Raw genomic sequence first — 22,332 nt, 5'->3', positions numbered from 1 at the left:
CCTCTTCCAAACCAGAAAGAATTCACGACTGCAGTTCAACAAGGTGAAGCTGGAAGACGCTGGGGAGTATGTCTGTGAGGCTGAGAACATACTTGGGAAGGACACCGTGAGGGGCCGGCTCCATGTGAACAGCGGTAGGTGTCCCTCAAAAAAGGGAAGGGTTGGGGGGGGGCGAGTAGATCAGCTGCCCCCAGCCCTCAGGAGACTGGCACATGATCTATTTTGCACTCAACTCCCCCCCCCCCCCCCCCCCCCCCCCCGCTGCTGCATATCAAACCCAAGATCTCAGCCAATTCAGAGAAATGCAGTCAAAGCATAAATGTTTAGTTTTGTTATCTGGGCCTGGAAGAGCCGCCAGCTCTCATTTTAAATACCCTGAAAACTAAATATTTTGAAATCAAGAGGTGGGGGTTGGGGGGGGAAGGATATTTTTAGAAGGCAATTACGGGAGGTTGGGCTGTCAGGAGCGAGGCTGGGGAGAGACAGGCCTGGGGTGGGTGTGAGCTGCCTGCCTGTTGCCAGCTGCATTGCTGGGCACCTGAGCCAGGCCTCAGGGTGGGAGGCTTGAGTGCCTGGGGCCTGGGCGCAGCCTCCATTTAGGAATAACAGGCCTGGCTCCCTGACCCTAGGCCCTCTTTGGAGACTTACAAAGGAAGGCCTCAGAACTGTTTGGCTCACAGTGTCTGACTCAGCATCAGACTAGAGAACACCTTTCCTCAGGGTTGTCTCCTCAGGCCCTGGTTTGGGGCCTAGAAAGCCACCTCTCCTCCCTGCCTAAGCTGGGCACCCACAGACTGAGCTTACCATGGAGTGTTTTCTGTTCACCACGTCCTGTCCCTGGCATAGAATGATCTGACCCTGTGTATATTCCGCCCCGTCCCCCCGACTACGTTACCACCACACAGCACTGACTTGAAAGGGATCCTGCAGCATTACCAAGGCCGACAGTCAGGCCAGATCCTGTCTGCCCCGCGCTCATGGGAGATACCTCGGGCTTCTTGGGCTCTCGTATCACTGTGTCACAGGAGTCTGAGTCTCCATATCCTGGGCAGTCTGTTTTTTAGATCTTTCTCACACCTGTCCCTCCCATTCCATTCCCTATCTCAAGGGCAGCCATGGCCCAGGCTTTGTCCCCAACTCGCATGCGTCAGAGCAATGGGCTTCTAAAGCGCCTCCTTGAAGCCACCCCCATTCCCTGGAGTCTCAGAACCAGTGCTTGCTCCTTTCCTGTCCGACCCCAAGGTCATGTCATCCCCAGATGAACTCACTCTCCTTTTCCAGTCTCCATCCTTTCCAACCCCAGGCAGCCTTCCTCCTTGACCTCCTGCAGTGTTACTCTGGGTCCAAACCCCACTCTGGGCTACCTCTTGACCCCCCACGGTTTGGTGGCATCTCTTGAATTCTCGCCTTACACCCCCATACTGTTGTTGGATTTGTTCTGCGCTTCCAGCGTAGGAGGAGCCCCTGGGAAGTGACGAGAACAGGAATGATGCTGTCCCCTAAGAGCTCTCTCTGGTCACATCTACTGTTTACTGAGCCATTTACTCTAGCTGCGTTGTCTCGTGGACCCTTCTTTGGGAGAGGCTCAGAGAGGTTGTGTGTTTTGCCCAAAGTCAAACAGCGTGTTCCTGATAGAGCCCTACAGTGAGAAAGTCATTAGTAAACTTGGTCTTGGCACTCCGTGAACCTGTTTACTACTCTGGCCTCAGGGCCTAGCACAATGCCTACCTCACAATAGGGAGCCGGTAAATGTTACATTAAAGAAATTACAACCTAGGGTTAGGAATGTAGTTCAGCGGGACAGCTCTTGCCTAGCATATACAAGGCCTGAATTTCAATATCTTTTTTTTTTTTTTTGAGACAGGGTCTCTCTACATAGCCCTGGTTGTCCAGGAACCCACTGTGTAGACTAGGCTGGCCTTGAACTCACAGAGACCCACCTGCCTCTGCCTCCCAAGTGCTGGAATTAAAGCCACCATGCCCAGCTTTCAATATACTTTTTTTAATTAGAAAGAAGGAAAGGAAGGAAGGAAGGAAGGAAGGAAGGAAGGAAGGAAGGAAGGAAGGAAAGAAGGAAGGAAGAGCTATTTCAAGCCCTTTGTGGCCTCCTCCATGTCCTGGCTTGATGGCCTGAGAATGGTGCCGGAGGCAAGTCCCTGGATCCAGTGCTCTCAAGCTGTCCCAAACTGGGATGTACCTGGGCTCAGCGCCTGCCACCTCTGTTATACTGGGCAGACATCCTCTGAGCCACCTTGAACTTTGGGTTTCTCATTTTATTAATGAAGATTTTCTGGGTTAGAATTGACAAGTATCCAACTTAAACTGATCCAAAGGAAATCATTTATCGGCTCACGAAACTAGGAAGTTCAAAGGTTGTGCTGGCTCCAGATGGAGAAGACTCTAAGAATTGGGAGCGGGTCGGTTTCTTGCTTTCCTGCTATGAAACAGCATCTCCGTATTTAGAGAGGGGAGCAGGAAGAGAAGGCACCTGCCTCAGAGAGTTCACCTCAGCCAGCCCCCATCTCTGCGTCCTCCTGGGGCAGGTATGAGAATGGCTTCTTATTCCTCCTGCTCAGGTCGCATGCACATACGGCCCTGTTACCTGTCAGGTGGATGAGGCACCATCTGTGCCAGGCTTATCTGTGTGCAGAAGGGCTATCAAGAGGCAGAACACCCTGCGTGACGGCCCTGTAGGACAACCACCTCATTACGTGATGCAAAAGGAACAGGAAGGGTTCCTGCACAGAACACCCCAGCTGTGCTCTCTTCATTTCGCAGGACCAGGGTCTTGAGGGTCTGACTCACCAGTAAGCCCCAGCCCCAGCCATGAATGGCCCCATCAGCCCGCAGCATGCCAGACTTCGCTAGGCTTTGGAAGCAGACAGTGCACCTTTGGGCTGAGCAGAGGGTCTCATGCAGAGATGGAATCCCAGCTGCCCACAGGCTTCAGTGCCTCTTGTTCCTGCAACCTGGTGTGAGAGCAGAGGCCCAGGTGGTAGCCAGAGCTCCAACATCTGCACTGGTCCACAGTTCCAGCTCTGTGTTCCACAGCCTGCATGCTCCTTCCCCACCTAAAGCTCAGCTTTGCCCTCGTAGGTTGACCTACATGGTGTTAAGCTTCTCCTGAACTCCTGGGATTCTGAGTTTGCTGCTGAGGTTGCCATGGGCACCTCACCAACACACACACACACACACACACACACACACACACACACACACACACACACACGCATCCTCACACACTCTGCACACATCTCTTTGCTTTGACTGCCCTGTCCAGTCCGCAGCAAGCAAGACTACTCTTGATGTGGAGACGTGGTCATGGCCGTTTTCCCAAGCAGAGATGCATGGATTCTGTGTTTACCAGCGAAAGCCAGCAGACCTGCAGCAACCACACCCTGAGGAGGGGGTGGAGGGCGGGCAGCGGGCAGCTGAGCCTGCCCCCAATGACTCATCCCAAGGTGGGTTGGCAGGTCCCCGCCTAGGCCCCAGGGGAGTTAGGGCCACAGGAGTAGGGCGTCAAAGGGCATCACCCTACTCTTGGATGGCCACCTACCTCTCCATTAGGGTGGAGCCACAGTCCTCTTTCCCAGATCAGAGGTGGCCCTCCGGGTCTCATGGGAGCTTCCATCGTCCCTGGACTGACAGGGAAAAGGAGTCTGTAGACATAGACAGAACTTGGAACAAAACAATCTGTAGTGCAATCCTCTTCTGCCTTCAGAAGCCAGCAACCTGTCCCAAGTGAAAGGGAACTCCAGACTGTCCCAGGATACCAAGCACAGGGCAGGCAGGTTTGGCATGAGGTGTTGTTACAGGACTGCGGACATGTGACAGAGGCCTCTGGGCAAGGGGGTAGCTGGTTGAACACGTCTACACGTGCCCATGTGAACACGTATCCTCACATCAGTTGTATTCAGCACGACCCCGCTGAGTTCCAGAAAGGCACTGCCTTGGTTATCACAGACCCTCAAATGACAAGAAGGTGAAATCCTAGGCCTGAAAGCGTGCGCCTCTCCCAACAAAGTAGGGGGAGGATGGGCACCTGGGCCAACCGAAAAGGAGTCATTTGCACAGCAAGGCAGGAGCTGGAGAGCTCAAGGCAATGGGTCTGGACCTTAAAGAGAGGCAGAAGTTTGTCCCTGCTGAAAAGAGGAGAGAGCAGCTGCAGCCTGGACATCAGAGAGACACTCAGTGTTCCCACTCAGCCTCTGCCCCATTTCATCTTCCTCTGAAGGTCTGGGACAACTTGAACCAAGACACTCATGGCAACTGCTTCCTGGGTTTTCCCCTTCTGGGCATGGTTTTAATTAATTTTTTTAGATATAATTTGCATATCATAAAACTTGTCCTTTTAAAGTATGATTCAGTGGCATTCGGTATAGTCACCGAGTTATGTAACTATGCCCACTAATTCCGAACATTTTATCATCACCTCAAAAACTGCATGTGTGTTAGCAGTCGCTCCCCACTTCTCCCTCCAATCCCACAACTACTTCTCTTGCTCTCTGCCCCTGTGGATTAATTTATAGTAGACATTTTGTATAAATATAACCATATAATAAGTGGCCTTAACATATCTTAAGGCCCATCCATGTTGTAGCATATATGAGCGCATTCCTTTTATGGCGAAATACTATTCTAGTGTGTAAATACTACATTGTATTCATCCATTTTGAATACATCCAACAGTCTGAATTGTTGAATCATTTGGATCGCTTCCACATTTGGGCTCATGAATAATGTTTCTGCGGACATTCATGTTCAGGTGGTTGTGAGCACACAGGTTTTCAGTCTTGAGGATACACCCATGAGTGGAATTTCTTGAGTGTATGGTAATTCTGGGAATTTTAAATTTTTCTTTTTTTAAAGAACTCCCAGAGGCCAGGAGGTGGTGGCACATGCCTTTAATCCCAGCACTCAGGAGGCAGAGGCAGGCGGATCTCTGTAAGTTCGAGGCCAGTATGGGCTACAGAGCAAGTTCCAGGACAGCCAGGGGTACACAGAGAAACCCTGTCTCAAAAACAAACAAACAAACCCCCCAGACTAGATGTCCAAGCAAGCACATCACCGTACATTGACAGTAGGTGTGCCCCAGGGTTCTGGTCCCCCCATAGCCTCTCCAGCACTTGCTCTTTTCCAGATCTAGCATTCCAGCCATCCTAGCAGGCATGAAGCAGTAGCTCCCTGTGGTTTTTGACTTCACCTCCCTAACGACCTCTCTGCATTATTTGCTAGTGAGAGGAGAAAAGGTATCGACGACGTCCAGGCTAAGGACACTAGACTACGCTCAGGGAAGCAGCAGAGGGCACTTTCCCCTCAAGAATCAGACATGGGTTTGCTCACTCTGTCGACAAATGTTAATTAAGCACCTATTCTGTGTCAAGCGTTTGGCTGGATGTTGGGGCTTAGTGAAACGTGACAGATGTGGCTATGCCCCCCAAAGGAGCTGGGGTTCTAGTGACGGAGCTAGTGCTGGTATACTTGGTTCCTTAGTCAGTTTAGAATAAATACTCCTAGCAAAAGCTTGTGCGATGAACATAAAGAATGTTGGGGTTGAAGCCATCTTGAGAACCCGGGAAAGGCTGCATGGAGACGCTGAGAGGTCCTGGGCAGCAGGGCACCTGGCTGGTTAGAAAAGCTGAAATGAGTGTAGTCAGAATATGTTGAGAGACCAGGGTAAAAGGGAGGGAAGTGCGATGAGACCCAGATAAGACCTAACGAAGGGTGGAGGGCTTTGTTCTGACTACAGAGGGACGCCACTAACGAGCCTTGATCATGAAAGGGATTGACACCATTTACATATTCTGAAGACCACTGTGGCAGCCAGAGTGAAGCCAAGTGCGAGGCAGGAGGACCAGCAAGTAGGTCACCCAAGGAAGATGGGACAGTGACCTGGACCAGGGGAGGAAGTAGAAGGCATAAATGGGGCCTCTTGAGGTCGTGGAAGTGTCCGTCCTTGAGGATATATGGCAGTAAAGAATAAAGAGAAAATAAAAGACACTGTCTAGGACCTTGGGGCTCCCAGGCATAGGGAAGAGATGGGTAACTGGGAGGCCAGTTTGGACATACCGGATTTAGGGTTGCTGTGAGCCGTCCCAGTGGAGAGGGCAAGGGAGCAGCCTTTTCACTCAGAATCCTTTGCCTCTCCAGATACAAAAGACCAGTGGCAAAATACAGATGTGTTGACAGGGCTAAGAACATGTTGCCTCGGGACCGACGGGGACAGCTATGCTAAAGTGGCTTGGGAAGGTCTTACCATGACAGAGGAGGTGGGAAGGCCTGTGGCCACCATTCCCTGACACCCCTATGACTAGCCCCCCCACTACCCTCCCTTTAGCCTTTCTGGAGACCTGGCATCAGCCCCACTGGCATGGTATTGGCGACCCATGCTCACGGCACCACAAGTGGAGGTCCATCTCTCTTCTGTGGTCCCTGCCACCCCAGCAGCCTCGCTGCTGTCCGCTGCTCAGTCAGCTTCACAGAACAACAGTGAAGAGCAACAGCAGGAGGTCTCTGCCTCCACTGCAGCAGAGGAGCCATGCTGGGCCTGGCAGATCCAGGCCAAGATTCCTCTGGCTTAGCCAAGGCCCCCGGGAGGCCCCAGGCTGTGGTCCACATTCATCTGCTCACGTCAAGCCTCGGTGCTGACGTGCTCTTTCACAAGGTGCAGGGTATCTAGCAGGAATGCACAACTGCAGCTCTAGAGAGACCCTCGGCCCGTCTCTTTCCTCGCTCCTCCTTGGAGGTGTGACCCAAGGGCAGGACAACCTCTAGGACCTGCCCAGTGTTGGACTTTATAACTTGCAGACGTGGTCCCCACACTTGCGTCTCTCCTCTGTCCCTTTCTTAGTTTCCTGGGTCTCTGTGACCCAGAATCGGAGCAAACACCAGTTCAAAGCTTCCTCTCTCGGGCCAGCATGTGGGTCCCAGCTGGGTTTGCGGTGGAGCCCTAGAGGAGACCTCAGCAGGGGAGGGTGGGGCCTGAGATGCCAGCTCTGCAACAGGCACGGGGTGGAGGGGAAGGCAGGAGCTGGCCCTCCCCGCTGAGTTTTATCTGTGAGCTCCTTCAGACATATACAGAGGCAGTGCTGTGTGTACACTCCAGTCCCCCACGCTCCATCTGTCTCCCTACATGTCTAAACACTGAGGGTGCCAAGCGCCTGCCTGCTCCATCCTCCTCCTCTCCCTCCCCCCCCCATTGCCGAAGGGAGCAATGGAGGCTGCCACCCCAGGGGAGATAAGGGTAGCCAAGGTGGAGTGGAACACCTCAGTCACAGGGCCGCCGCTGCCCAGGAGTGAGAGACCCTCAGAGCCCCAGAGCACAGCGGGTCCCTCACTTCTGTGCAGCGGTGGTCCTGTGCAGAGGTGCATTTAAAGCCAGCTTTCTGGACGCTGTCCCCTGGTAAGGGAGCAGAGCATTCATGATTTTCGTTGTTTCAGACAAGCCCGATCAATCAGACGTGTGGCCTGGGTTAGCAACCTGAGAGCCCAGCCTCTCTCGCACCTGGTTTTCACATCCCAGCTGGTCCCTGCCCCCCTCCCCCTCCCCCCCCCTCCCCCGTGTCCCCCCCTTCCCTCCGTCCCTCTCCCAGCTACATCTCCTCCTGAAGTTCATGATTTGTAGCTTAGGCTGTGAAAGGTCTGAAGGCTCCCTCCACAGGCAACAGCTGACAAGGAGGCAACTGTCTGGTCGGGTGGGGACATGAAGAAGACACCGAACACTTCTAGAAACAAGACATGGCAGCTTTCATAACATCCCAGGCCTGGGGACAAGAAGGAAGAGACCAGAAGCCCAAGTCCCCCCTGCCCCCCCCCCACACACACTTTCTCAAAGCTCAGAAAATGACAATATCTGAAAGGTGTCATTTCCCTGAGTCCCCTGGTCCGCAATAAGAATCTGAGCAGTGCAGATGGATACAGGTTCTCCCCCTGCACCCCAAGCCATTTCCCACATCAACATCTAGTACTACAGTGGAGCCCCCCAGGAGGGAGACAGGAGTAGAGCAGAGGTCAGGCCTTCCTCCAATGGAGAAGCTCTTCCTGTTCTTTTCCAAAACAGTGAATGCAGAGCCACACTGGGCCGACGGTCCGTTGTGGCTTCCCATTCACCTTGTTGCCCACCAAAAGATCCCCTTAGACCTTCCCTACCCAGGCCTTCGTGCAGATCCTAGTGGCCTTCCAGTTTTGAGATGGGAACATGAAAGAACGTGAAAGAAGTGGCCCCTGGGCCCGGAGAGGGTCTCGCTGGGTCACTAGCACGTGTCTCTCGTACCTCCAGTGAGCACCACTCTGTCATCATGGTCGGGGCATGCCCGGAAGTGCAACGAGACAGCCAAGTCCTACTGTGTGAATGGAGGCGTGTGCTACTACATCGAGGGCATCAACCAGCTCTCCTGCAAGTAAGTGGCCGGCGGGGGTGGGCTCGGGGCCAAGAGCAGGGGAGGGGATGTTGGGGCAGAAGTGGAGGGCTCTAGAAAAAAAAAAGTGAGCTTCAAGCTACTTGGAAGTGATCCCCAAGGGGCACAGACAGGGTGGTTTGTCCACTTTCTAGTCCTTTCTGGACTCTAAAGATATGTAAGTTCTAAGGGGTGTGTGGACTCCTGCAGACCCAGTTTTCTAGGCTCTTATCACCCTCTCGCCCGATGTCCATCTCTTACCACCCTGCAGGGAGGTGGGAATACCCATCTAAGGCACTCCTCTCTCTCTCTCTCTCTCTCTCTCTCTCTCTCTCTCTCTCTCTCTCTCTCTCTCTCCTCCCTCTCCTCTCCTCTCCACTGGTTTGTCTTTCTTCCCCATCCTCTAAGCAACTCTCCAAATTTGTCCTGGGTGAGCATGTCCTGGCTGCATCTTCTTCACTGGGAGAGTAAGGCGGGACCCAGGCTGCAGAGCCCTTGGCACCTGCTGCTCTCACTCTTGTTGTCTAGCGGGGGGGGGGGGGGGGGGGGGGGGGGGGGGGGGGACACGGGGACAGGGGTTTACCCAGAGCCCAGGGCTGGCCTCAGATCTGGCTGCTCGTCCTGCCCTGGTGACCCCCAGTGGCCAGTTCTGCCCTGAGCATTGCTTGTACCATTTTAACCCCAGTCCCTCTCTATGGATGGTGGGGACTTCAGCAAGGACACCACGATGGGAGTGGCCCAAGGAGAGTGGCAGCAGCAGGAGCTCCACGGAGCTTAGAACCCCGCTATCCAGACTGCGGCACTCAGGATAAGCCTGAATGAGGCCACCAGAACAGACTTTTCCAGTCCCGGCGGCTCTTCTGGCGATCCTCCTGCCTGTATGTAGAGAGGGACACAAATTCAGGGAGTGCAGCTCTGGCCGGATCTTCAGGAGGAATAGGAAGAGGAATCTAGTCAACAATTGGAATTTCTCAAAGCAGCCCGTGCCAAGGGCCCCAGACTAGGTGCCAAAGCTGTCCCATTCCCATGGCATCTGGACAAAGGCCACCAGAGCGTTGCTAGTTCAGAAAGAGGGTGTTGACCTCCTGATAGAACTCCAGGCTCTCCTACCTCTGGCTACCCAGGCCAGATCTTGCACTCCTCACTGGCTTGGCCTTTCTAAGAGTATGACCCTGGAGAGGAGGCTGGGATTGTTAAAGAACCCTCCCCAGGTGATAGGGTCCCAGTATCCCTGTCTCCTCCCAGTCTCCCAGGGGGCAAGAGAGCTTGGCGGCACAGCCAGACAGAGCTGTGGCCCCAGCTGGCCTCCTCACTGGCTTCCTCCATGGTCCCACCCTTCACCTGCTGTCACCCCCTTCCCACCCTCCTTCCTCCTGAACCCCTCAGGGAAGTTCCAAGAGCAACAGAAGGTTCTCCAGGGAAGTCCAAGGCCTGGTCTGGGCCTCTAAGAGGCAGCCATGATAGCAGCTCGGGCCCAGGGAAACATCGCAGCCTTGCAAATGCTCTGAGCTCTTTGGAACAGACCTTTAGAGACTCTCAAAGATCTCAGCATGCCTCACAGAGAAGTCCCAGCCCTGGATCCCCTCTCTCCCACACCAGGCCTCTCCTCTTCCCTAGTCCTTTGGACCCCTGACCCTCCCAAGAATCCAGCACTGTCACTGAACGGCAGGCAGGAAAGGCTCTGCACCCCAAGACAGGCACAAGGACACAGCAGGTCCCCAGAACCCGAGTTCCGGGATGGAGCGCAGTGTAAGAAAGGGAAGGATGAGGCAATGGTTCCCGGGGGACCCTACCAACATGACTGTGCCCCTAGGAGCCAGGGCAAGCCCTGATTCGTTTGAAAGGAGCAGGAAGACGGGCCCGAGCCCTTGTGAATATGAGGGTGCCCTGTTTCCTCCCCCCCACCCAGGGCAGCTGGGTTCCAGAGGTGAAATTGGCACCCAGAGCCACTGCTTCCCCCTGGGTCAGCCCTAGTCAAGGCTCCATAACCCGCTTCCCCGAACCCTTCCGTCACATGCGAGGGAGAGGGACATCCCTGGCTGGGCCTGCAGTCCTCGGAGCTGTGCTGGAGAAGGGCAGGGGGGAGGGGGCCGGGCAGAGCCCAGAGGCCATTCTGAGGGTGGGGATTTGGGTGGGAAGGGGGGCAGGCCTCTTGGGGTTTCTGATAACACCTGAATGGAGTGGAAAAAGGAAAGAATTTAGGAAACGGGGACTCACGTCTACCATTTTGTGCTGTTTGTTTACTTTTTATTTTGATTTTTTTGCATTTCCGCTTAGCTTGGACAATGAAACTACACTGGTCAGTTTCATTCCAGTTTCTATAAAACTCAGTTTTCCTTCCTGGTTTTCTTACACTTGTTGCTGTGTATTGGTTCAGAGCCCCCCAGGGAGTGTTGAACAGCAGGCAGGCACACTCCGTAACCCTCCGGTTTTCCTGGAAGTCAGTGCCAAAAGAAACAATGTCACTGATGCTGAATTTTGTTTTAAAAAAAAAAAAAAGAAAGAAAAGAAAACTTAAGGGGACTTGAAAATGGGGGTCCAAATCAAGGCGACTGTCTTCTGTCTGGGCCAGACAGGGACCTCCACACTTCCTCTTGCCGTTTTCTCCTCTTCTCTCCGCGTGTTTGTTGAGCACGGTTGGTGCGTGACTCTTGGGGACTGGTTCAGGGGATGATGACAGAACAAGACTCTCTTTCCAGCCCTGTGCACATACCAGTGGCATGCCTCCCTCTCCCATCAGCTCATCCCCCTCATCCCCAGCTTCCCTGCCCCATCCCACCCATCTGCCTGCTCATCCTCCATACATCTGCACCTGCCCCCACCCCCATGAGCTCCGAGACCCTGGCTCCCTCCGGTGCCTGGGGCCACAGTCTCATCCTTCATCCTTCCTTCCCCAGGTGAGGGCAGCACACATGGCATTATCCCCAGGCTACCAAAAGGAGAAACTGAGGCCCGGGAGGTGGGTGGGGAACAGGGACAGCAGAGATCCTGCCCTCTCTGCCACCCCAGATGTAGCCCCTGGGCTCTCCTCTCTGCTCTTCTCCAGCCCCAGGTTCAGACCTTCTCAGAGTCGGAGGTGATGCCTGCAGGAAGGTCTAGGAAGGCTGCGGCCTGCTGCCCCTTCCAACCTATCCCCTATTTCCCTGAACCTCACAGGTGAGCCCTGTGTGAGTGGGAGCCACTAACCTGCCACCAGTCGGCCACTCATACCCAGTGCAGACTCCTATCGTGCTGATAAGGCTCCCCTGGCTCCTGCTACCCTGGTCTGGCTGCGGGGCAGAAAGGTCAAAGGCCATGCTCATACCTAGAACCTTCTCTAAAGAAGATGAGTCCCCACACAGAGAGGAACAGGAGTATCCAGGAGCCCCTAAAGGAGCTAGTACCCCCAAAGGATAGCACTGGCCATCAGTCCTTCCCCACCCTGACCACCCTATCCCCCAAAGCCCCTTCTTTATCCAGCGAGGAGGAGCATCCCTCTCACAGACAGGTGTGAGGCTAGCACCAGAATGTTGCACAAATACCATAGCACATGTGTGTTGTGGAGCAGTCAATGGTGCCACCTGGAATTGTGCAACTCAGCAGCCCTAGGCAGACAGGCAGACTAGTCCAGGCTGAGTCTGGGACAGGGACACAGAGATGTGCTTATAGTTGTCACTGGTCTCCAAGACTCATGGGACAGCAGCCCTGATGTCAAATAAGTTCCCTTTGGTCCTTTTCTGTCCCTGCACTCCACTGTTCTTACACACACACACACACACACACACACACACACACACACACACACCATGCATTTGCGTACACTGATTTCTCTGACTCTAAGAGCCCAGAGAGAGGCAGACAATGGACACAGTCAAGCCTAGTCCTTTCCTGTTACTTTGTAGAATCCAAGAGTCATTTTTGGCAACTTCTGGGTCTTCATCCTTTACTCCCAAAGGTGCTTCTGTTTGAAAAAGAATCACTTCACCTGCTTCTAATCCCCATCCCCCACATCGAGGGCCCAGGAGCAGAGGAAGGAGAGCTGAGCCTGGCTGTGGTCAGTTGGGAAGCCTCAGCCACTTCCTCCATCTTCCTGGGCTAAAATGACTAGGGACAAGGGTCAGGGATCAGAGGAGACTGAAGAGGGCCTCCTTCCCTAAGCCACCCTATCACAGGGTAAGCATGCTTTGCTGATGCCCCTGGCTCTAATACTTGTACTTCCCAGCCAGACCTCCAACTGGCCAGGCACATGGGCACCCACGCTCCGACACTACAATGGCCAGCTCTCCCTCCTTCTCCCAACCCAGGGAGATACCACAGGCCCAAAAGAAACTCCAGCTTTGTGTCCACCAGCCACCCCCACTCCCTATTCCTCCAGATTAGAGGCCACGGAGTTTTCATGATTATCTCTCATAGCCAATGGCCAGCATCTATCAAAAGGCCAAGGACCCCCTTGTTACATACAGCTAAGGCAGAGAATCCTCGCCTCCTGAGGAAGTCTAGGCTGACCAATGTTGCACAGTAACCTGGTACTGAGGGGTTACTGCCCATGGGGTTTCCCTAGCTCCTAGGGGAATGCAGGCCGGGGCAACAGAGACCTGTTTCTGAAGAGAGACATGCATAAGGGTCAGTGCAGCCCTGTCTGTGGGGTTCTCCCTAGGTAACTGGCCTTCCTGGGGTTCAGGAGAAAGGACAGGACTGGGCATGTCTCCTAGAAATCTACGAAACTGGGACTTGCTTAAGGGGAGAGGCGGCAGCCAGAGAACAGAAGGAAGTGTACCTTGCGGGCACGACAAGGTCAGAGAGAAGGGGGCGGATGGGTGGTGCCTTGGAGTGGCGAGGAAGGCCAAGTGCAAGGAGATCTAGGCCAAAGCCGGGCCACAGTGGAAGAACAGGTCCCCAGGAAAGGGCAGGCAGGCCAAGGCTGGCTCCAACCTCCCCCTGCACCAGGTGTCTGGGAGGTAGCTTTGGGACACTGGCAATTCCACCTCTCTCCAGCTTGCCTTCCCCCACATCTACTGCTCTAAGACAATTATGCCCTGCAAGGGTTCTCCTAAAAAGTGCCTTCTGTTCCAGACCAGCCAGAGCTATAGCATGAGACCCTGTCTCAAAATACACAAACAAAACCTCCTTGGTCAAATAAGTTTATAGAGTTTAGTTAGTATTGCCTCCAAAGCTTTTCATAACCCTTCCTACGCTAACGGAGACTGCCACTCTACAGGAGCCCTGGGGGATGGATTTCCCAAACATATTGGCTCACAGATCCCTCTTTGAGAGAACAGATCAAATACCTCCTAGGTCCCTTTGGTCATGAGCACACAGTGTGAGAACAGCCTAGCAGAATTCTACTTTGAGTTTTCTGGGAGCTGTTCATAGAGGAGGAAACCTGCCCAGAGTCCTGGAGAGAATCCTTCAGCAGAGCCTGGAGGACATCAGGAACTTGAATCCCCTAAGTCTAGCTGCCTGGCACCGGGAGGCTACAGTTCTGGCTTCCTGGCGCACCAGGCAGGTAAGAAGGAAAGATCCCCAACCAATAGGACAGTTAGTCAATAACCCCCCACTTTCCCCCACCCAACTTCCCTAACTCATTTTCCTCCCTGCCCCACCCCACCTGCCCCACCCCACCCCCAGAGCCACATGGATTAGAGCGTTTGCTAGGAGACGACAGAGCCCTCCACCCAGCCCCCGACTCCAGCCCCTTCAGCTACGAGTGTGACCCCAAGCGCCTGACTCGGTTTTCTCATTCATCACTGCGCACTTTGATTTCTAACCTTAGCCTCGTGGATGATGCCAGTTTGTTCTGTGATTTTTCCCCTTTTCCTTCTCCAGATGTCCAAACGGATTCTTCGGACAGAGATGTTTGGAGAAACTGCCTTTGCGATTGTACATGCCAGATCCTAAGCAAAGTATGTTTGAAGATACAAACACAAGTCCCCGCTCCTTAGAAAGCATCCGGGTGCAGTCCCCCAATGTAGGGCGTAGGGTCAGGGGTGTTGGTTGTTTTGATCTTCGGCTGTTACGTTTTGTTTATCTTTTCTTTTTCGTACTTTGGTTTGTTAGTTCTTTTGTTTTGTTTTTTTGTTTTGCTTTGTTTTTCATTTTTTTGGCCTAATCCTTGGGTTTAAAGTTCAGGGCTGCAGGTAAGGGGCAGAGCGACAAGGCCAGGACAAATGGTAACCGTGGCGAGGAACCTAGCTGGCATTGGCAGGAGCCTGTGCCGGGGTGTTGCAATGCCTGTGTCTTGCTATCCTGGCTCTCTCTTTCTGGTTTTCTTTCTTTTGGTAGGTGTCCTGTGGGATACACCGGGGACAGGTGTCAGCAGTTCGCAATGGTCAACTTCTCCAGTATGTCTCTTCTTCTATTTCTTTTCTTCCCTGGTGACTGCCAGTCTCCCCGTGTGGGAGGGATGGGGGCCTTACTTACTAAGACCTGGAGGGAACAAGGGTGTCCTGAGCTCCTCTCAGTCCTCAGTGCTTACCAGTAGCTCCTGCAGAGGAGGCATACACCCCTGTCTCCCCACCGATCCCCATAAGTCACCTGTTTCGCCTGAGAATAGTCATGCTGAATCCTCTGCAGCAGCAGGGCCATGTCCAGGCCTCTCCTCTCTTCTGGGATCAGGCAGCCTGCCAGATGGAGGAAGAGGTATTTGTACGGCCTCCTCTGCCTCTGGTGTCAGGCTGCTGATTGGCCAGGCAGTGAGTGTGTGCATGTTTCTGAGGTTATGTTTGAGAGAAGGGAAAAGGTCTCAAAAGCCTGTCTTCTGGTCTGGCCAGGTTTGTTTTGGGGTTCCAGGACTAAGGCAGAGGGCTGAGTGAAAGAGAGAGGGCCCAGCACAGTGGTTTCCATGGAAGCCAGAGACATTTGTATAGTTACAGGCTGAGGTGGACTGAAGGCTGTGGCAGATGCTAACAGACTCAGGGGGAAATTGGAGACTCTTCCAAGACCTGTCTAGTCTGAACACTGTCCAGGATCCCATCTCCTTTCTTTCTTCCACACTGGGCGAGATTTGGCTAAGAATAGTGGATTTTCATTGGCGCCTGGGAGCAGTTCCTTCCAGCACCGCCAGGTGGGGTGGAACAGAGCAGTTGGCCTCTGGAGAGTCACGGACTTGGTTTGGAGCCCTGTGGTCTTCAAGATCAGGACCATGTCACCCGTCCCATCCTGCAGAGCAGACTAGCCCCCTGCTCCTTTCTAGAGAGGACATCTGGGTCCTGCGAGCAGTAAGGAACCAGAGAACCCAAATGGTACTTTGGTGTTGGGAAGGAAAACTCATAAAAATACCAAAAGTGAAACCCAGGGGCCCATAGGTAACATATCAGAAAAAGAGTTTTAGAGTTTGGGTCTCAGGGTGGAAAAGTAAAGCCTCACTATTGTCCTCAGATCCCAGGACAAAGCCCAGAAATACATCTACTGTCCTTAGAAGGAGCATTTGGGTCCCAGCAGGTGAGGGCTGGTAGACCCAGGAAGTCACCTCTGTCTATAATATGAGAGGCAGTGCTCTCTCCAGACCCCTCCAGTCACAGGCCATGGAGGGAGAGGGGATAAAGGCACAATGTGTGAGCAAGACATGTAGCCCAAAAGAATTCTGTAGAACTCAAGCTCTGGGAGAATTTCAAAATCAGATCCAGCCTATGTGGAGATCTCTGGGGCAGGGGGAGTCCCAGGCAAAGACAGAGCAGATGGTCCAGGGTGGATCCGGTGAGAGAGGCACTGGGGGTCCTGTTCCTTTCCACCCTTGGCTAAGAGCCTCCACAGCTTGGAAAACTGTTCTGGACAGGCAGTTCCAGCTAGCCCTAGATCAGAGAACAGCAGAGCCTCCAGAACATGGGTTACCATGCAAAGCCCCTCGGCCAGCTAGATCATGTCAGCCTAGCCTCTATCTTCTGGAAGGGTCAGCAGGGCCCTCAGAGCCCAAAAGAAAGCCTGCAAATACAATCCCCAGCTGTCCTCTTGTGTCATCAGTACCATACAGGTGCATTTATATGGAAGTCCTGTTCTTCAAGCATGTTCCCTGAAGGCCCTCATGATGTTCTAGTACATAATGAGTACAAAGACATCATCCTGTACCCCCTGAAGTCCCCAGATGCCCATCCAGAAGGGCCAGATGCTGAGATCCCTAGTCCTGGGCCTTATTGAAGTGTTCTGGGTTTGTTCTCAAGTCTGTAGAATGAGGAGAGAGGCATCCGCGCCTAGAAGGCAGCCGTGGAGGTGAAGCGATACGTGGGAGAGGCTCACCTGAGAGCCGCCATATCACTAGAGGGCAATTTAGGATCTCTCCCAGCTATAAATGGCAAGGAGGAGGGCAGGAAGAGGCCTAGTCCTTGGAGGATGCCTCCCAGCATTGCTGAGCCAAGTGTCTGACCCTGACATCTACCCAGACCACCTCAAAACCAGGCAAGATTTTCAGAGACTAAGAAAACAGCCTTTGACCCCCAATAGCACTTAGAAGTTTCTTGTACTACAGGCCCTGCCCTCCTGAAAGGGAAAGCTGGCCCATCTGTATCCCACATGTGTATAACCACACATTCACACACATGCATAAACACACACACACACACACACACACACACACACACACACACACACACACACACACACACACAAAATACAGGGGCATGTGCTCACATCAGCACATACATCACTGTCTCCTCATCCAGGCACCTATGACTGCCATTGGTTATGTCCAAGACAATAAATTTGCATATTTCCTAAGAAGCCTAGCCCTGCTAGAAATCCAACATCTAATTTACTGGTTAATATGAACATTTCTGGCCTGAGACTCAGTGGTACCACCCCATCCTGGCTAAGTGCCATGCAAAAAAAAAGTAAGAGATTGCTCTCCTAACTGCCACAGACATGGCTGTAGATCCCTCAGCACCTGTCTCAGGCTTCCCAGGAAGAAAGTCATCTACCTAATGACTGGCCAAACTCTCAGTGACCTCATCAATCGTGCCAGCCACCACTGGCTTACCCTAACCATAACCCCTGGGAGCCACATGACACCGTTTGGTTCCCAGAGAAGTGACCTGGAAGGACATTCTCAGAGAGCTTTGAGAGACTTGCTCGCTTCTCCAGGAGGCCGCCATCCTCAGGAATAGTCAGACAAGCCTGAGCAGGAACAGCCGTAGCTTAAGCCCATGATCCCTTCCAGTCTCTGCCTCCCGATTTCCTGCATCGCCTTGAGAAAGTATCCTGGCATCATGGGGCATTAGCTGCCCTATAGGCTTTACCAACTTTGTCTGAAAGTGAGCTGAGGACCAGAACTTAGAACTGGCGCGAAGCTGGTCTTCTGTCCCTCAGGTGAGCATCAGAAGCATTGTCCTGAGTGCTTCAAAGTCCTAGGCTCCAGGGTGTGCTATTCAGGAGCCTCTCTGTGACCCTTTGATCCAGCCAGAGAGGACCCTGCGCTGCACTTAGGGCTTCAAGCAGTCAGAACAAACTGAAAAGAAGGCAAGTTCTCAACATCTCCCCAGCTTCAGAGGGCAGACATGCAGAGGGCTTGTGTTTGAAGTGCTGGAATCAGTTCTCTTCCTTGGTGTGGCCTCTGCACAGAACTGGTCCAGTCAAAACCCCAGGATCTTCCTCAAGATTCTTGGGATCAAGATCTTCTTGGTCTTCGGCTCAGAGTCACCCACTCTCCTGCTCTTTCCAAATACAGAACCCTCTGGAATCCCTTCCAGAAAGCACAAAGAAATGGACCAGATAATGCTCGGGGCGCCCTTCCTCCATAGCAGACGAGAAGTCAAGCCCAGAGCCACACCCTCACCAGGTCTAGGTGACTGATGTGAAAGTCAGTGAGGGAGTGTGCCCAGGCAGGTGTGAGCAGGGGCCCTGGCACACACATGTCCTAACCTCCTGTTGGCCAGGCCTGCTCACATCTGCCTCTGTGTACTGGTACTTTGGAGAGAACAGACTCATGGATCACCCACATCCACATAGCAAGTTAGGGATGAAACAGAGACCCAGCTCTGTAGACCAGAACAGGCTGTGCCTGAAAAGGAAAGGCGGGTCTTTAAAACACCACCGAGATTTCTGGGCTCCCACCCAGACCTTCTCCCATTGGCCTGAATGGTTCTGAAGCACAGCCAGGTTTTCAGACCTCCCAGGACCCCATGGCAAGGCTTGGTCCCCCCATCGCAGCTGAAAGACTGAGACCTAGATAGGTTGGGCATCTCTCAGAGTCACAGACAATGGTGACTGTGACTGCCAGAGCTGACCCTTAGACCAAAGCCCTTTTATTTAATCTCTCAATGTTGTAAGCATCCACCTCTCAAAGGCCCGAACACACACATTCAGGTAACGACCTCACTTCCAACACTGTAATTTGTCTATAGTGTACGAAGTGTGCATGTTCCACAGACGAACTCACTCTTCCTGTGCTCTCAGTTGTAGATGCTCTCCTAAACAGTGAGCTGGGTTTGGGTACCACAGCCCAACCCTGTGAGCCTGGGGTATGTGGAACGTCAAGAGGAGCAATGACTTGCTTCTTGGAGTCTCCTCGCCCCATTCTTCTCCCCTAAGTCACCAAAGCTCTGCACTCAGGCCGCCAGGAGCTAGGCCGGGCCAGCTAGGCCTATGGCACAAGGCAGGGACACGGGGCTGGACCAGAGACGTGACACATCCATTTCGAACAGATGAAAAGGACCTCCAAGAATGAGCTAGGAGTGGGGCAGGCTGACTTCAGGAGGACTGGGGATGCTGAAGGGCGGGAACTAGAACCAGGAGGGGGTTGGGCACTCCTCCTTGGACCCCCTCCCCCCAACCCACTCGTCCTCTGCCCCAGGGGACTGTGCCAACTGACTCTTGAGCCTGTGCCTTCTCACCAGGTACTAACCCCACTGCTCACCTCTAAAGACCCTTTCCTGCCTGCAGTTCTAACATGGCCTCTCTCTTGCCTTCTTGGGGCTCTCAGGGACTAGGGACCAGGGAAGGAGCTCAGGAGGCCGGGAGGGGGCACTACTAACCTGCTTGCACCTCACAGGCTGGCTGCCCAGTGTCTGAAGAGTTCTGACCAACGTTTTCTCTCTCTCTCTCTCTCTCTCTCTCTCTCTCTCTCTCTCTCTCTCTCTCCCCTTCTTTCTCATTCTCTCCCTGGCCCCTCTCATTCCCCTTTGTTCCGCACTGCCAGAGCACCTTGGATTTGAATTAAAGGGTATGGAACCTGATTATCACCCTGAATCATCTGCACAACCCTCCTCCACAGCCTCTGACACCAGGACTGCGGGACGTTAGGTTTCCTCTCCTCCCAAATGGAAAGGGGCGATTCTGACATTTTCCCTGGCCTCCTCAAGATGCTCTAGCATTAACTATGGTGATTTGGAGGCAGACAAGAAAATCTCAGGGAGAGCAGGGTAGCCTGCAGTTTAAACTGTGCCTGGTGCTCAGTTAGCACCCCCTGCAGGGGCGGAACCCGCAGGGACCAGCCCTGCCAAGCAGTACAGCCTGTCAGTCATCCGGCTACTCGAAGGGCTGGTGTCTGTAGACCAAAGCAGCCTGGTTCGGGGAGCTATGCAGAGAGGCAACTTTTTCCATCTCACTCGGGTCCTCCTTCCTTCCCAAACCCATTTCCACCGCTTCATATTCTCTGCACTAGGCTAGAGGCTGACAACTTCCCATTTGCTTCTGTCCCTGCATCATGTCTGTCTGCTAGGCTCTGCCATCTGCCTGAGGCTTTCGCTCCTCCATGATCTGTCCCTACAGTGGCATGTAGTGTGTGTGTGTGTGTGTGTGTGTGTGTGTGTGTGTGTATCCGTGGGTAAGACCACCCAGGGTCTAATCTGTACCGACCCCCTCCCCTACCCCCCCCCCAGAAACTCACATCTGATTCCTACATCCCCCGCAAAGCCACAAACACTGTCTGTCCTTTGGCCTCTAGAGAAGACTGCCTATCTGGAAGAGACATTGGGGATCAGCGTTTTAAGCTCTCTGACTTGGTGCAGGGAGACTCCAGCCTAGCCTCAAGTGTCCCCATGTGTCACAGCACCAGGCACGCAGGGCTCAGGAGTGGTGGGGATGCTGTCGTAGTGGCGATGGGGAACATCAGAGACAATGTATATGGAAAGGCTTTTTCATGGCAGCCCCGGGGAGGTCTTAGCTCCCCAACCACCTAGTCCCTGTCAGTTGCTCTCAGAAGAAGGCAAAGCTCAAAGTCTGCATGTGTGAGTCTGCCTGGGTCTCAGGCTAAACTGAGTGGAGAGGAGGGTGGAGACTGGAGTTCACAGGGATGAATCTGCAGGTGTGTGGGGGTCGATTCTGTTGGGATGGGAGAATGGTAATGTCTGGCTAGCAGGTGTCTCAGGGCAGGACTCAGGGATACAGAAAGGCTGTGGAATGTCTCTGTGTTAACCCTGGAGTATTGGATGTTGAAACTGCCAACATGTGGAAGTGAGTGGAGGTGTGTGTGTGTGTCTAAGGGGGGGATGCACTCACTCACCTACTCAATCAACATCCACTCAACACCAGAACTTTCCCACCCTCCTAGAACTGCATTCAGAGAAGACAGCAACAAACAGGAAACATGGCTGATAAGTGATACAAAAAAGAGAGAGAGAGAAAGGAAGAAAGTGAACGGGGGGGGGGGGGGGGGGGGTTGGCTGGGCTGCACTAGAGAGCTACTGTGACTAAGGATCAAGTTTGTCCTGCATGGTCCATCTGGTAGCTAGCCCTCCAAACAACCGGGGAGAGAATTGAAGGCAGGGGACACAGTACCTATAGGCTTGTCTTATTCCGTGGACAGAGACGCTGCAGCCAGCTCCAAGCACAACAGGCCACAGATAAGCTCCAAATGGAAACCGGGTAATCAGGGGCCTTGGAGATACAGGAAGCCCTTGGTTTTTATACTTGCAATGAGAAGCCATTGTTTCTAAGCAGCAGACTAGAATGAGCTGCATTATTACCGGTATCTATGGAGCACGGGGATGAGTCAGGGTTAGGAGGAGCGGAAGCAGAAAGGCCTGTGGGAAGGTGGCCATCTCTAGTGGAGGGGGGCCCCCTCCTGGACTGGAGAGGCAGCAGTGAAAACGCTCGCTGTGGTCAGATCCATGACTCACTTGGAAAGCAAAGCTGAGGTGACTTTTGAAGAGAGGCCTCACTAATGATACAGGCAAGCAGGTGTGCAGAAAGTGGTGTGGCTGGCCAGTGGTTTGGCTGGTCATGGCTCATGGGTAGTGAGCCGAGAAGCAGGGAGAAATCAGAGCCGGAGATGGAGATGGGAAGTGCATACCTGTAGGACCTGTACATCTGTCTGGATGATGCCAAGAAAGAGTGGAGGAAAGAACGAGGCCTGGGAAGCCTGGGCTCGTTTGGTTAAGAGAAGAAAGCAGCCATTGCAGAAAGTTCAGCCCACAGAGGAGCAGCTCACCACCAAAGCTCTAGGGCACCAGGCCTTGGAGGAAGGGGTCAAGTGCCAGAGGACTTGATAGTGTGGAAGCTGTTTGTTTTGGATTTGGGAGGGGGTTGGTTTTTTTTGTTGTTGTTTTGTTTTTTGAGACAGGGTTTCTCTGTGTAGCTTTGGAGTCTGTCTTGGAACTCACTCTGTAGACCAGGCTGGCCTTGAACTCACAGAGATCCACTCACCTCTGCCTCCCAAGTGCTGGGATTAAAGGCATGTGCCATCACGGCCCGGCCAGTGGAAGCTGTTTGTAACCATGACTAGAATGGTCTCCAAGATGTGATGGAGACACTTGCTGGGAAGAACTGGTAGATGAACAGAGTAAAGCCCACGGGGACAGAGATTGGTTAAACTCTGCCTGAATGTAACTCAGAGTGCTTGGGCATGCATGTTTGCCCATTTCTGGAGCATGTGATCAGCTGTGCGTGAAGATTCACATGTATGAGTGTCTGTGTGAAAGGCATGTCTGTGACTCCAGGAGCCAAAGCTTGGGTATGTGAGTGTCCGGAGGTTGCTTGTATACACAAGCTCTGCCAATCATGGAGGGCCTGCCTCCACTTCTCACTGAAC

The 22,332-nt window shown here is 53.3% G+C and overlaps 1 protein-coding gene across 2 annotated transcripts in view; it reads left to right on the top strand.

Annotated features, from left to right (window-relative positions):
* Positions 1-22,332, top strand: part of Nrg2 (neuregulin 2) — a 188,868-nt gene that overhangs the window by 155,396 nt on the left and 11,140 nt on the right. Inside the window, exons 3-6 of one of the 2 annotated variants that reach the window (XM_052741899.1) lie at positions 16-134; positions 8,279-8,399; positions 14,658-14,716; positions 19,501-19,524. In XM_052741899.1, the coding sequence (XP_052597859.1) occupies positions 16-134; positions 8,279-8,399; positions 14,658-14,716; positions 19,501-19,524 (323 nt within the window). Of the gene's footprint in view, positions 1-15; positions 135-8,278; positions 8,400-14,201; positions 14,279-14,657; positions 14,717-19,500; positions 19,525-22,332 lie in introns of both variants that reach the window. The other variant, XM_052741901.1, reaches the window with a different exon arrangement.

Source organism: Peromyscus californicus, unplaced genomic scaffold (genome assembly GCF_007827085.1).
Source record: "Peromyscus californicus insignis strain IS unplaced genomic scaffold, ASM782708v3 Scaffold_17__1_contigs__length_78620276, whole genome shotgun sequence".
Lineage (NCBI taxonomy): Eukaryota > Metazoa > Chordata > Mammalia > Rodentia > Cricetidae > Peromyscus > Peromyscus californicus.
The sequence above is the reverse complement of the archived record's forward strand: the minus strand, read 5'-3'. Positions and strand labels throughout refer to the sequence as shown.